The sequence below is a fragment of the Electrophorus electricus genome, chromosome 17 (genome assembly GCF_041902795.1).
Source record: "Electrophorus electricus isolate QZ-2024a chromosome 17, ASM4190279v1, whole genome shotgun sequence".
In the NCBI taxonomy this organism is placed as follows: domain Eukaryota; kingdom Metazoa; phylum Chordata; class Actinopteri; order Gymnotiformes; family Gymnotidae; genus Electrophorus; species Electrophorus electricus.
In genome coordinates, this window is record NC_137513.1 from 22,291,776 (window position 1) to 22,304,360 (window position 12,585).

General features: G+C 48.5%; 1 protein-coding gene across 11 annotated transcripts in view; it reads right to left on the reverse strand.

The window, feature by feature from the left end:
- The window catches only part of robo2 (roundabout, axon guidance receptor, homolog 2 (Drosophila)), a 262,803-nt gene extending 251,192 nt beyond the window's left edge, over positions 1-11,611 (reverse strand). For all 11 annotated transcript variants that reach the window (XM_035534283.2, XM_035534279.2, XM_035534284.2 and 8 more), the window contains exon 1: positions 10,992-11,611. In XM_035534283.2, the coding sequence (XP_035390176.1) occupies positions 10,992-11,115 (124 nt within the window). In that variant the 5' untranslated portion in view covers positions 11,116-11,611. The remainder of the gene's footprint in view (positions 1-10,991) is intronic.
- Positions 11,612-12,585: the final 974 nt, after the last annotated feature.

The window sequence follows — 12,585 nt, forward strand, 5'->3', positions numbered from 1 at the left end:
TATGTCAGCTACAATAGCTGTGCTGCGATGGTAAAAGTGAACGAGTTCAATTCCTCCTGGATTTGCACAGAGGACAATAGGTGGAGAAGGGACCAAACAACAGGACGACCTTATAGCTCACAAAAGCCTGGCACCTTCAAGAGCCCAACAACATGGTTTCAGACCGGATCCAGTTTAACAACTGTGTGCAGAACAGGGGACAAACCATCAGGAGAAATAAGTCCTAGTGTGGGAGGGGTCTGTGGCACTTAAGGTGCTGTGAAGGTGAGGTGTCACAGGAACCCAGGGAGAGTGGCAGGTGATAAATACCCTTGCCACAACATAGCGCCCACTCCCCTTCACACACACACACACACACACACACACACACACACACGTGCGTGCACCTGTGCACTGAGATCCAGTGAAAGTTATCCTGATCTCAGAGCCTGTAACCCTCTGCCCCTCAAGGCTGCGCTACGCCCGGCCCCGAGATCCCTGTCCTCCATCCTTCCAGCCTCAGGATCCCTGTCCTCCATCCTTCCAGCCTCAGGATCCCTGTCCTCCATCCTTCCAGCCTCAGGATCCCTGTCCTCCATCCTTCCAGCCTCAGGATCCCTGTCCTCCATCCTTCCAGCCTCAGGATCCCTGTCCTCCATCCTTCTGCTGTATTAGTCCTTCACCTGTAATTACCACATGCACCAGCCACTCCACCGGTATCCACACCAATTAACCACCACGGAGGAAAAAATGCCTTGTTTGCCAAAAACAAATGTCTTCTCCGAGATGTTTTGAAGTGCATTTAACTATGTCCAGGAGTCCTGTGTTTTGCCACATTATTTATTTATTTCCTGTAGCACACAGAGGAAGTGCTGGCGAGCGAGACATCCATCACCCTGACAGCCAAAACAAATTACACAGCGAACAGAACTTTAATGCGTCACCCTGTCTAATGGTGTCAAGCCCAGCTGTGTCGGTGAACCCTGCCTCTCAGGTAGTTCCTCTAATGCTTGCTCGGAACTCACAAAGCAGAGGCGCTACGCGAACCTCTGGGGTGCCCGGTGTAAACAACGCACCGGAAAAGGGCTCCACACAACATGGCTATCCACAGACGGCGCTGGAGATGATAACATGTGGTGCAGAAATGTGTTTCTCAGTACAAGCTGTGCCCTGGGTCTCAGGCAGTACATCCTTATATGTAAAGGGGATATTTTTACCAGTTTCTACTATGTAGTTTCATATTGTTCATTTTGCATAGCTTTTTTGTAAAAACGTATATGTTTGCAATGCATTATTATGTAATTACTTGACAACAGTCATGTGACCAATTAAAATGACCAAAAAAGTCTATAACGCAAAGTCTGCCTACTGGGTTATTCAGTGAAAGAGTGTTCCTTTAACCTAGGTATCCTAGGTTTGGTCTGTAAGTATGATCTATACACACTCTGCGTCATGGCTCAGAGAGGGGGCTCATCTGTGGATGAATGGTGCAGTCTTCTTAAAAGCCAATAAAAGTGTAATTACATGCCTTGGGCCTTGGTGACAATGCATGGTGCAGGTGACAGCTATCGGGCGAGGGAGGCAGGACAGATTACCGTCGCCCCGCCACAGACTCCAGCTTCTGCCTCAGCGGGGTCACCTTGAGCATGGGTGCTACAATTTTACCAGTCATTAAACTCTTAATCCGGCCTCCGCATGTCATCCCTCAAAACCGACAAGGCTGTCGTCTGAGAGCCGCGGCATACGCTGACGCCCGACAGCCGATGAGAGGACTGCGGGTGCCCGGGGAGGCCGCAATTAGCCGCACCGCACATCCGGCACGGTGGGGCGACTTGGCTGAGCGAGCGATACCCTACTCTTCAGAAAAGATAATGCAATTAACTCAATTGGCGTGGCATTCTCAAGACTCAGGCTGAGCTCCTCATGCTCTGCGCCCAAAACCCCGCTGATTTCGTTCGATAGCAGCCGCGTGCTCTTCATATCCCATTTCTGGAATTTTCCGCAGTTTGCATATGTAGCTGTCCCTTACTTAATATTCGTCATGTATAATTTCCAGAGTGCCAGACCGGCCATATTTAGCGATTGATATTTTTGGGATGATATTTTTCAGGCCAGACAAAGCAAGTGTGATAAATTGGACAATAAACAATCTGATCCAATATGGGAGACATGCGCGGGAATCTAATGCTGCGGTGAATATGAGCTCAATGAGCACATGCAGGCTGCCGAGGCAGACGGCTGGAGATGGAGGAACACAGGAACGGTATTACTACAGTCACACTCCGCACTCCAACATCCAGCAGTCCAAGATCTGTGATCAGTTCTGCGGTTTCTTCTAAGCCAAGTTTCTTCTGTTCAAACTATACGAGGATGACAAAGCCCAACAGAAGTGGCTGATCTAAGGCATAGTATATTAGAGGTCGTTGGTATATTTTTATCGATGGAGAAAACAAAATCAGAGCCACAGGGAAAAGAGAATTGTGGACAGATGTGAACTGTATCCGATGTAAACATGGACTACTGTGGAAGTTAGTTCTAATGGCTTTAGCTTTTACAGGCCCATGACTAGCTTCCATTGTATCTCTGCAGGGTGACAACTGTTGTTCATCAGGCAAATATCACACACACACACACACACACACACACACACAGAGCGAGCCGGACTAGTCATATGGCACTTAGAGCTTGAGTTACGAATCATACAGTGACATAAGTAAATGCACACATCAGTTATGCAGTGTAAATAATATGGCACGGAATGGCATTCAGTACATAATACACTGAAGGAACTCTCTGTATTCTCAGATTTATGGCTCCTAATGACTGAACTTGTATATGAAATAACACTAAATAAAGTTGGGTGACGTGACAGAATGAGAGCGCTGTTCATATGATGAGTTCAGCTTCAGTAGAGATGGTCTAGAATAAAATCTTAAACTGCTCCGCTAAACTCCACTAAATAATGCACTGGATACAGCAAATGATAATTTGATATATTAAACATAAATGGTAGTAGAAGTTATCTTCCTCTATCATTGCCACTACTGACGGCCTCAAGTTAATTCAACATTACCGACTATTAGTGGATAAATTAGGGTCTTATGGGTTAATTAAGTGGGATAAGGACATTGTTAATAATGCAACAAAATCTCCAGGGCTGATAAGAACATCTAAAGATCACAATAGATAGATATTTTAAAAATACATATTCAGTAAAGGTCTTCTCTGGAAGTACCCACACAACTTTACTTTGTATTTATAGCATTTTACAGACATTTGGCACTATGTGTGCTTCATGGGAACTGACCCTATGACCTTGAGGTTACTAGCACCATGCACTGCCAGGTGAGCTACAGGGGCTAGCGTTTAGCGCTAGCACTGGAAATGCATGTATGCGGCACAGTGTTGCACATGTACGTGTTGCTGATGCAAGTGTCCCAACAGGTCTAATGAAGTATAACCGTGACAACTGTGCCCTTACATCGCGCTGCTACTCCCCCTCCCGGCTGTCACGCACCATTTAAAGTCATCCCCCTCCTGCTCTTTAGGCACTGGTTTAATTATGCAATAGTGAGGAACGTTCCTGATCTTTTCCTTCATTCGTCAGCTCATGCAGTGAGCCCGAGTTGAGATGAGCAATCCTCTTACCGGAAAGGTTCCGTATTGTGTTCTCAGCCTTGTAGCTCAGTACCAGCGTATCACATTTTCAGCTTATAAGCTTCTTTTGGAAGTCGAAACTTTCTCTGACTAAACAAGTCTGAGCGGAGTTCACAGAAGAGGTCGGGGTCTCCTGAATCGGCATCCAGGATCATGTCCTACTCCTTCTGCTGTCTGTTCTGCTCTCTCCTCTCCTGTCCACACAATGGATCTCACACGTTATAGCTTTTGTTTCATTATGTTTATGAATTATGTTTAACCACATATCAACCAATATGGTGTCTGAAAGCCTTTAATGTGTTAATAACTTCAGGTGTTTCATACCAAAGAGTGTTTAGAAACAGCAATAGGGGCATGTAGGTGGTATGCCAGAGTTAAAGGGAGCATCGCTATGATGCAGTATCCTGATATGGATTTTTCAGACCTCGGGGAAGAATTAGCTCCAAAGAAAGGGAAGGTTTGTCAGCCATTCGGAATTAGTTTGGATTCTGAGTTTCCACCCGTGGCCAGCAAACCATGCTGTGCAGGTTACGTCGACACACTGTGTAAGCTAAATGAAAACAACAACAATCTATTTCGCCACTCGAAAGCTTCACTTGAGTAGGTGGTGAAAACAGGAGGTGCAACAAGACGTCTTTTCTGGCCGAGAAGAGCAAGAAATGGAAAGACAAAAGAGAGAAAGGTTGAAACCGCACAGCAAACTAATGTTCATTTCCCCAAGTACTTGAGTTTCTATAAAACATTTAATTAATTTCATGATTGCTCAGTTCTACTTCAAATGTAAACACACACTGACACAGTAAACCAAAGCAAGATTTCTTTTGCATTGCACTCTATTTTGGCTTTATACATTAAGATTAATTTTGATTTATTACTTTTACAGGGCGCATAAATTGTCTGGGTTGATCCTTCCTTGCGTCCTCCACGGGGCTTCCTGGTTCCGTTTCTTCGGGCCTCGTTTGGTTTTCCCCTTCTGTCATTAGCTTCACCCATGTCCTGTTAGAATGTGTGTTTATGCCCCATGTTTTCCTTCTCGTTTGGCTGGTGTTTGCTAGTCCAAGCTTCTGTCTGCACTAAGCCTGCACTGTATATGCCTCGGTTGTATACGCTGACTGAGACTGTGTTTATTGCTCTAACGGGTGTCGTGTTGGCCCGTGTTCCGCGTTGCGCATTTCTGTTTAGTCTGCCCGTTTAATTCCCTGTTTTTTGTGTTTTACTGAATCTCTCCGTGTTGGTTCATTGACCTTGGACCGTTCTGCCGACCCTAATGTTGGATTGGCCCATAATAAATCTCTCTCTTTTTCAGCGTTTGCGGCCCGTCTCATAATTAAATAATCAGGCCTGATTTATCTTACTATTACTTTTTTTGGTGTGTCGTGTCGAATCGTTATCACCTGTATAGTGGAAAATACCACGATATGAAACATAGCTCATCCCGCCCCTACCAACGTCTGGCGCCAGTCCTATTCTCTGGTTGCTCAGCCCGTAGACTACGCGGGCAACTACTCCGCTCTCCATATTAGACGAGACAGAAACATGCACCGCTTTGAGGAGGCAACGGAGCCTCGCCAGCTGTGATAATGATGTATAATTTAATCCAAGCTTGCTTCTCTAGCCTCCGCAGACCTGGAGCCACTCCTCCCAGCGCACATGCATTATTCAAGCTAATGGCGACCCTGAAATAGAAAGAGAAAACAAGGTTCTTCTCTCTTAAATGTTTCATCGCTCAGAGCACGGCATAGGAGAGAGCTCGGAGCAGGGGCCGAGCGGAGAGCATTGGTTCTGATGGAAAGTGAAGGATGAGTGGCTTTGGTCCAGAGACTGGCAGCTACCCTGACGACAGCGAGGGGTGGGGCGAATGGATCTGATTGGATGTGACATCATTTCCTCGAGGGTTCCTTTGTGTGGTTACAGTCTGCATGGGCCAACGCGGTGTGGGCGATGTCCACTTGGAATGGCATGATGACAATATCGTTTCACCATAGCTTGGCCGTTGGATGACATTAGGGTTGATGCAAAAGGGTTTGTGTATTTGATCAGCGAGGTTTAGGAAGCCACCAGTAGGAAAATGAGCCAAAGATGTGAGAAAATAACCCTGCCCTGAGCACTCCACCCTGCCTCAGTGGAGTTCATGGGACAGTAAGTAAACATTCATGAATTCAAATGCTACAAAGTCAACAAGGATGAAGATGTTACAGGGTCATGGGGTGGGTTCCGTTCATGATCACATCTGTTGTTTAAGTTTACCATTGCAAAAGTTGCAAATGACATAATTGACAGATCTGAATGACCATGGCAGTAAAGAAAGGTTGTTTAACAGTGCATAAAATATGTGTAAAAAATATTACTCATTTCAAGTAATTATTCACTCATTTCTAACGGACAGTCCATGAAAAACATTGACTTTGCAGTCGCAGTATCACTTTGCTGTACTGTAATGCTGTCTAAGCAGTACCCAGCCCTTTAAGCATATCGTGTGTGTGTGTGTGTGTGTGTGTGCGTGTGCGCGCGTGCGTGTGCGTGCGTGTGTGTGTGCGTGCGTGCGTGCGTGTGTGTGTGTGTGTGTAAGAGAGAGCCACAGAGGTGTGTGTGTGTGTGTGTGTGTGTGCGTGTGTGTGTGTGTATGTGTGTGTGTGTGTGTGTGTGTGTGTGCGCGTGTGTGTGTGTGTGTGTGTGTGTGTGTGTGTGAGTGTGTGTGTGTATGTTCAAGTTCAAGTTTGGTTTATTCGTCACATACATAGTCATACACAGTATAACGCGCAGTGAAATGGTGGAGAGTGCTCTGTCCAAACTGAGGAAGAGAAACAGGGGTGCATAGAGAAAAATGTATATATGCAAGATAAATATATATACTCTATGTATGTACAAAATATATTAACAATGTATGTACAATATATGTATATTATGATTATATACACAATGTACAATGTATATGGTTGGGTATATATATACACAATCTACAGAATGTACAGATCCATTTTGTATAATAACATATCTACAGTTGTTGTGTAACAAGGTAATTGAGTATAAATCTATATATACAGATGTACAGATATAGAGTTATGTTACAGTTATGTGTGTGTGTATGTGTGTGTGTGTGTGCGTGTGTGCGTGTGTGCGTGTGTGCGTGCGTGTGTGTGTGCGTGTATGCGTGTGTGCGTGTGTGTGCGTGTGTGCGTGTGTGTGTGCGCGCGTGTGTCTGTGTGTGTGTGTTTGTGTGTGTAAGTGTGTGTGTGTGTGTGAGTGTGTGTGTGCATGTGTGTGCGTGTGCGCGTGTGTGTGTGTGTGTGTGTGTGTGTGTGTGTGTATGTGTGTGTGTGTGTGTGTGTGTGTGTGTAAGAGAGAGCCACAGGGGTGTGTGGGTGTTAATGGAGAGACTTGGGAGGCAGGGTCTTTGGTAGTAAAACCTATCTGATGTTATCCATCACACATTGCTGTCATATCAGCAGTATAGAATCCCCCATAAAACACTGTTATCGTTGGACGTACCTTCCTCAGCAATTAGATAGCAGCTTCATTAGTGTGAGTGTGACTGAAATGTGGCCATTAAGGCCATTGGGGATGGGGGGGGGGTGTTGGGCGTAGCTGTGGAGCCCGAGATACATCCAGCCACCAGCCGACAATATATCCACCACGATACAAAACGGCATTTTCCATCCCATTTTCTATCATCAGATCTTAAATAAACATGCACTCTCTCTCCCTCTCTCGCACATTCTTTTTTTACTAAGTGGCTGACACGCCAGATTTGAAAAGCTTTTGCGAATCAAATCTTTGGGTTTTAAAATTCCCTTCCAATTACCTGGGATGAGATAAGCTGTAAGCTGAGCACCCTCCGTGCATGTGTCAACACCACTTTTTAATCTGCCTTGCTCACCGCTCCGAAGACTCCGTTGGAATGTGGATCTTGCATGAGAGCTGGCAGCCTGCTAATCCATTTGAGTGATTGCACTTCCGGCCATAAGGTGTGTACGTATAAAAGTGTGTGCATACATGTTTGCCCGGAAAGGCAGCATTAAGGTAAACATTCATGAGCACACACCGTACTGTGCTGCCCAAAGTCCACCATGCAGCAAAGTCATCAGAGAGGACCGTCGGCTGGAGTTTTCCAACACGTCATGCACACAAATTCCATGCCCACAAATTCCACGTACGTGTAACAAACTTGGGGAAATAAAGGGACTCGGATAAGAAAAGTTGTTGCCACATATGTATTTGCCACCAGGCCCATGAGGGAGGGCCGTAGTGTCGTTGGCGTGCCGACAGAGAATGGGAGCGAATAATTAAATTTACCAATGTAGCCAAGAGCTCGTCGGGCATTCTGGATAGTGCGCCGTTCAAAGCAGCAAGCAAATGATTCTTCTCCCACTTGCTTTTAGTATCTCTTGTCGGCAGGCACATGACATTGAGGCTGGAGTGCAGCGGCGTTCCCAGGATCCCAGCCCTGCGGAAGCAGCCAGACGTGGGAAGCATGGATTACTTCTTGACTCGGTCTGCTCGGTAAATCTGGCCAACTGCACCTGGACCCCTCAGTGTGGCCTGGCATGTAGCGAAGACAGAGTGTCGCTCCTCTGCCATCCCTCCTCCCGGAGTGCACCCCGGCTGCTCCCCCGTCAGCCGGCTGGGCCGAAACTGCCAACCCCCCCCCCCAACCCCAACCCCCCCTGGGGAAAATGAAGCACCCAGGTCCTGCTTTCTCCCTCATCCTGCTTCCTCCACATATCACATCGCCAAGGCGTCAAGATACTGCCGCCCACTCAACGCAGTCAGAGCATTAAATTTGACTGCACATCTATGAAGTCATAATAAACCTTAATATTACCCACGTTCCTCTCCGCTGAGGGGGTGGCCTCATGGTTGCCCCTTCCCACCGTTTCCGTAAGAGGACCCTGATTGCAAAGTGGAACCAGGAGGAGAGGGGCGCGTGTTCGGGGGGAAGGCTCACGGAGATGGACGGTAACGGGCATCGGTAAGGCTGAGTGTGAAGGGAGCGATTTAAGAGAGTGATGTGAGGTGACTCCGGTTGCATCCGGCCCCCTCAGCTGGCCCATGAGAATACACCTCTATTAGCTGGAAGGATCGGACTGCACACCTCACCAGACTGCGCGAGTGTGTGTGCGTGTGAGGCAGAGAGAGACGTCCGATTCCGCTCGCCGACTCTATTCACAATCTGCTCTCGGAAAGTGAAGCACATTGTAATGGACATTATTAGAGATTTCCATATGAATCGCTTAAATGCAGCCATTATGTATGTGTAGATTACATAAATATGAGCAGTGGTGCAGACTACGGAAGAAGCCCAAAGCCTTTCCGTCAGGATTTCTTGGCTTGGACGTGGAAAAAAAAAACCTGCAGTTTTGAAACAGGAGACCCAGACACTATTGCAGTGCCAATTAAAGAGTTGAACAGTCTGGTCAACCCGACAGCAAAAACATGCAGTGATAAAATGTCTGTAATGAAACACCCCCCCACCCCCGCCCCAAATGTACAGCCATAATTGTAGAATCCATAAAGTATGGCTAAAAAGATTTTTTGATGCGTTACGTTTGATGCCGTATTAATTTAAATATGCAGGCTAAAATGGAGCATATTGCAGCAGTAAAAGAGATAATGAAGTCTATCACCAGACTAAACACACAATTACACACACACACGTGCATACACGGTAAAATTGAGCAACATTCCATTCCAGTAACAGCAGTATATCCATAAATGTGTATCCATTCTGGGCAGGTCTTATCATATCCGTGGGTGAAATTGCGCCTTTTCAAGTGTGCGATTGAGTTGTAATTCTGTGCGTTATGCCAGCGTTCCATGGTGTGACAGACAGGCTCACAGCTGAGCCAAACATGGCCTAATTGCTCTGTGGGGGGGGTCACTGACCTCCATTTCACCAGAAACCAAAGATTATAGGGGTTTGGCATATTTTCACTACCCTCCCAAAATATAGATTACAATGTTTTAATATACTAACGCGACATGGTGCCAGAATGTGTTTCCTCTCATCGAGAGAAATGGGCTAAAACAGCGGGAAATATTCCTGCGTCTTTCGCACGGCCGTGCATGGATACAGTCCAAGGTCATCTGCTATGCTTACAGAAAAGGCTGCGTGCATTACGGCTCTTCTGTTGTCTGACAACATTGTGTCACCATTGCACAAATATATGTAAAACTTAAGTAAAGGGGACAGGAAACGCAGTATCAAAAAACACATCACACATTCAGGTCATCAAAACACGGCTGAGCAGGGAAACAAGTGGAGATACTCTCAAACTGTCAGAGAACTAGCAGAACTTTTCAGTGTTCCCTGGAAACTCTACGGAAACGCAACGGAAAGCCAAACCTGCTCCTTCCTTTGCAAACTAAATCTGGGAGTAGGAGCAACCTGAGGCCTACAAGCCTGATGTGCAGGAGGCGGACCGCGGGACGGGTGAGTGAGGCGATGGTGGTGGGTGTCTCCTGTGGGGCCCGCGCCCCCAGGCCCCAGGCGGTGTGCTGCTGTGCCCGCCCCCAATCACCCTGAAGCGGGTGTGGAGATTAGAGCTCAGCTTAATCCGACAAAGGGGATTAGACAGCGCTTGGGAGGATGCAGACCCGCTCTTCTGTGGAAAGGTGGGGGGGGGGGCATAAATTAGTAAGAACTTTGCTGCAAGTGTGGTGAGCCTGGACTTTAACCCAAAACCGCGGTGCCGAGACGGGCGAGAGGGCCACTTTCGCAACAAGCAGTGTCACCCAAGACGTGCCCTCCACGTGTGCGGTTTTGCGGAGGATGGCAGAGACTTTGGCCCCGTCCTGCCTTCTTCTGAGGCGCCCCGTAACGTCCCGTGAGAAAGAGAGAGAGAGAGACAGAGACACAGAGAGAGCGAGAGAGAAGCTGAAGAGAAACTGAAGCAGCCCTTCGGCGCTTGTTCAGCTGAGTCGTGTCTGTGCACGGGACAGGACAGCAGAGATGATGGTACAGCCAGTAAAAATAGCAGCTCGTCTCAAATGCGCAAAAGCAGCGCGAGATGTCAACTTTTGGGATCTACAGTTTCTGGAGCACGGAGAGAAATAGCACCAAGTATTAGCCCCAGTTTAGATTTAGAGTTCTGGCAACAGGAAGTTAAACTACATACCAATAAACTACATACCAAGAGACAGTGGATGAGGAGCATTAATAATAACCCACAGCTCCTAATAGGTCAGAGGTCACTGTCCAAGTAGTGTCCTCCGCGACATGGTCTGGGAGACACGCATGAAGACAACAATATGGCAACTTTTAAACGCGCACAAGTTAGAGAACGCCGCTACGCAAGCAGAGATGAATCCAATCTCACGTGGACCCAGAGGAGGGAGTTGTTAAGGCTCTGACTTACCTCCCTTGTTCCATCTGCTCTTGTTCCGGCCCTGGAGTGAGGGCTGAGGGGTAGAAAGGAGAAGGAGCAGACACAGAGCTGGTGGGAGTGGAGACAGGAGTCCGAGACTGGTCCTGAGAGACATTTCCAGGAGTCTGGCGATGGGAAGGGGGGTTGCGGGTCCTTCACCTGTCCGCGGTCGTGCCTGGTGAGCGCGGCCGGCGCCGCACGCGGTCGGTCATCGGACACGCTCTCGAAGGAGCGTGTGCGCGCGCGCGCTTGGGCGCGTGAGCCTCTGTGCCGAGCTGCCGCGAGCTTCCCGGCTCTCCGTGGCGGAGTGTGCGGGCGAGTGAACGCTGCCTCTCAAAGCTTCCCCATCGCGAGCGGCACGGGCGCCGTCATCATCCGAGAGAGGGAGAGAGCGAGTGTGTGTGAGAGAGCGAGTGTGTGTGAGAGAGTGAGCCGCAGCATAAGGTACAGCACGGAGCAGCTTTCTCTGCCTACTTCCACGCGCGCGAACGCACACGCGCCCTCCTGCGATCCGACTCCGTGCACATGCGTGGCGTGCGCCGGCTGCCTGAAGCTGTCGCCCGTGCGGCTGCGGTCGTGGAGCCGTCCGCCGGCTCGCCGCTCTCCCGCTCTCTGTGGGAATTCGCTCGGTCCTTCCCTTCGCCTTCCGTCTGCCTGCTGCCTGAGTTTACTCTGACACTGAGGCGAGCGCGCGTGTGTGTGTGTGTGTGTGCGTGTGTGTGTGTGTGTGTGTGTGTGTGTGTGTGTGTGTTTGGGGTAGGCGGGGGGGCGTGTGTGGGGAAAGTAGAGTGACATGCACTTTGGGTCATGAGGGAGACGTGAGGGGAGAGGAGAGGAGAGGAGAGAAGAGAGAGAGGGGAGGAGAGGAGAGGAGAGGGGAGCAGAGGATGGTGTAGAAGTGCATAGCAGGCAGGGGCTACCAGTGCCAGTAATAGCACTAATCTTCACACTCTGATCTCTAATAGCCGCAGCAGCGGTGGCGCTTTTTAAAGGGCACCGGCACAGCAAGAGAAAAATCCCCGCAAAGCAGCCCAGCACAGCTCCCCACTGGCCAGCACAACGGGCAGACTGCTCTGTGCAGCCCAGCCCAGCCCAGGTCGCAAGGCAGCACAACAGCAGAGGACACAACAGTCAGGCTACCGAGCATCTGCCCACACCGGGGGTGGCGTTTGGGGGGCGGGAGCCCAGCACAGACCGAAGCAGCTTCCACTACGCCAGCTGCTCTCGGATCACCCCGGCATCCCCAGGGGTTGTGGGGGAAGAGGGGGCGTGAAATAGCCCCCAGCTCTTATGGACACAAACTTTGCAGCATACACTAGAAATGGCTGAACTGATGGTCACCGTACCAAGAGTTACGCTAATGTAATCTGTAAATTAGAAGTTGTGCTAATTTATCACTAGACCATATACGCATTCCACGGCAAAGATGCAGGAAAGCATAAACCCAGACAAACACAGTGTGCCTTGTGGCTGGAGTTATTTTCAGACCTAATAAACGATTCTCATAAATGAAATCATAATGAAATTATTTATTACATAAATGCACTCTGCGGTGAGCTCTTTGTTTTGAGGCGGGTCAGCGGTG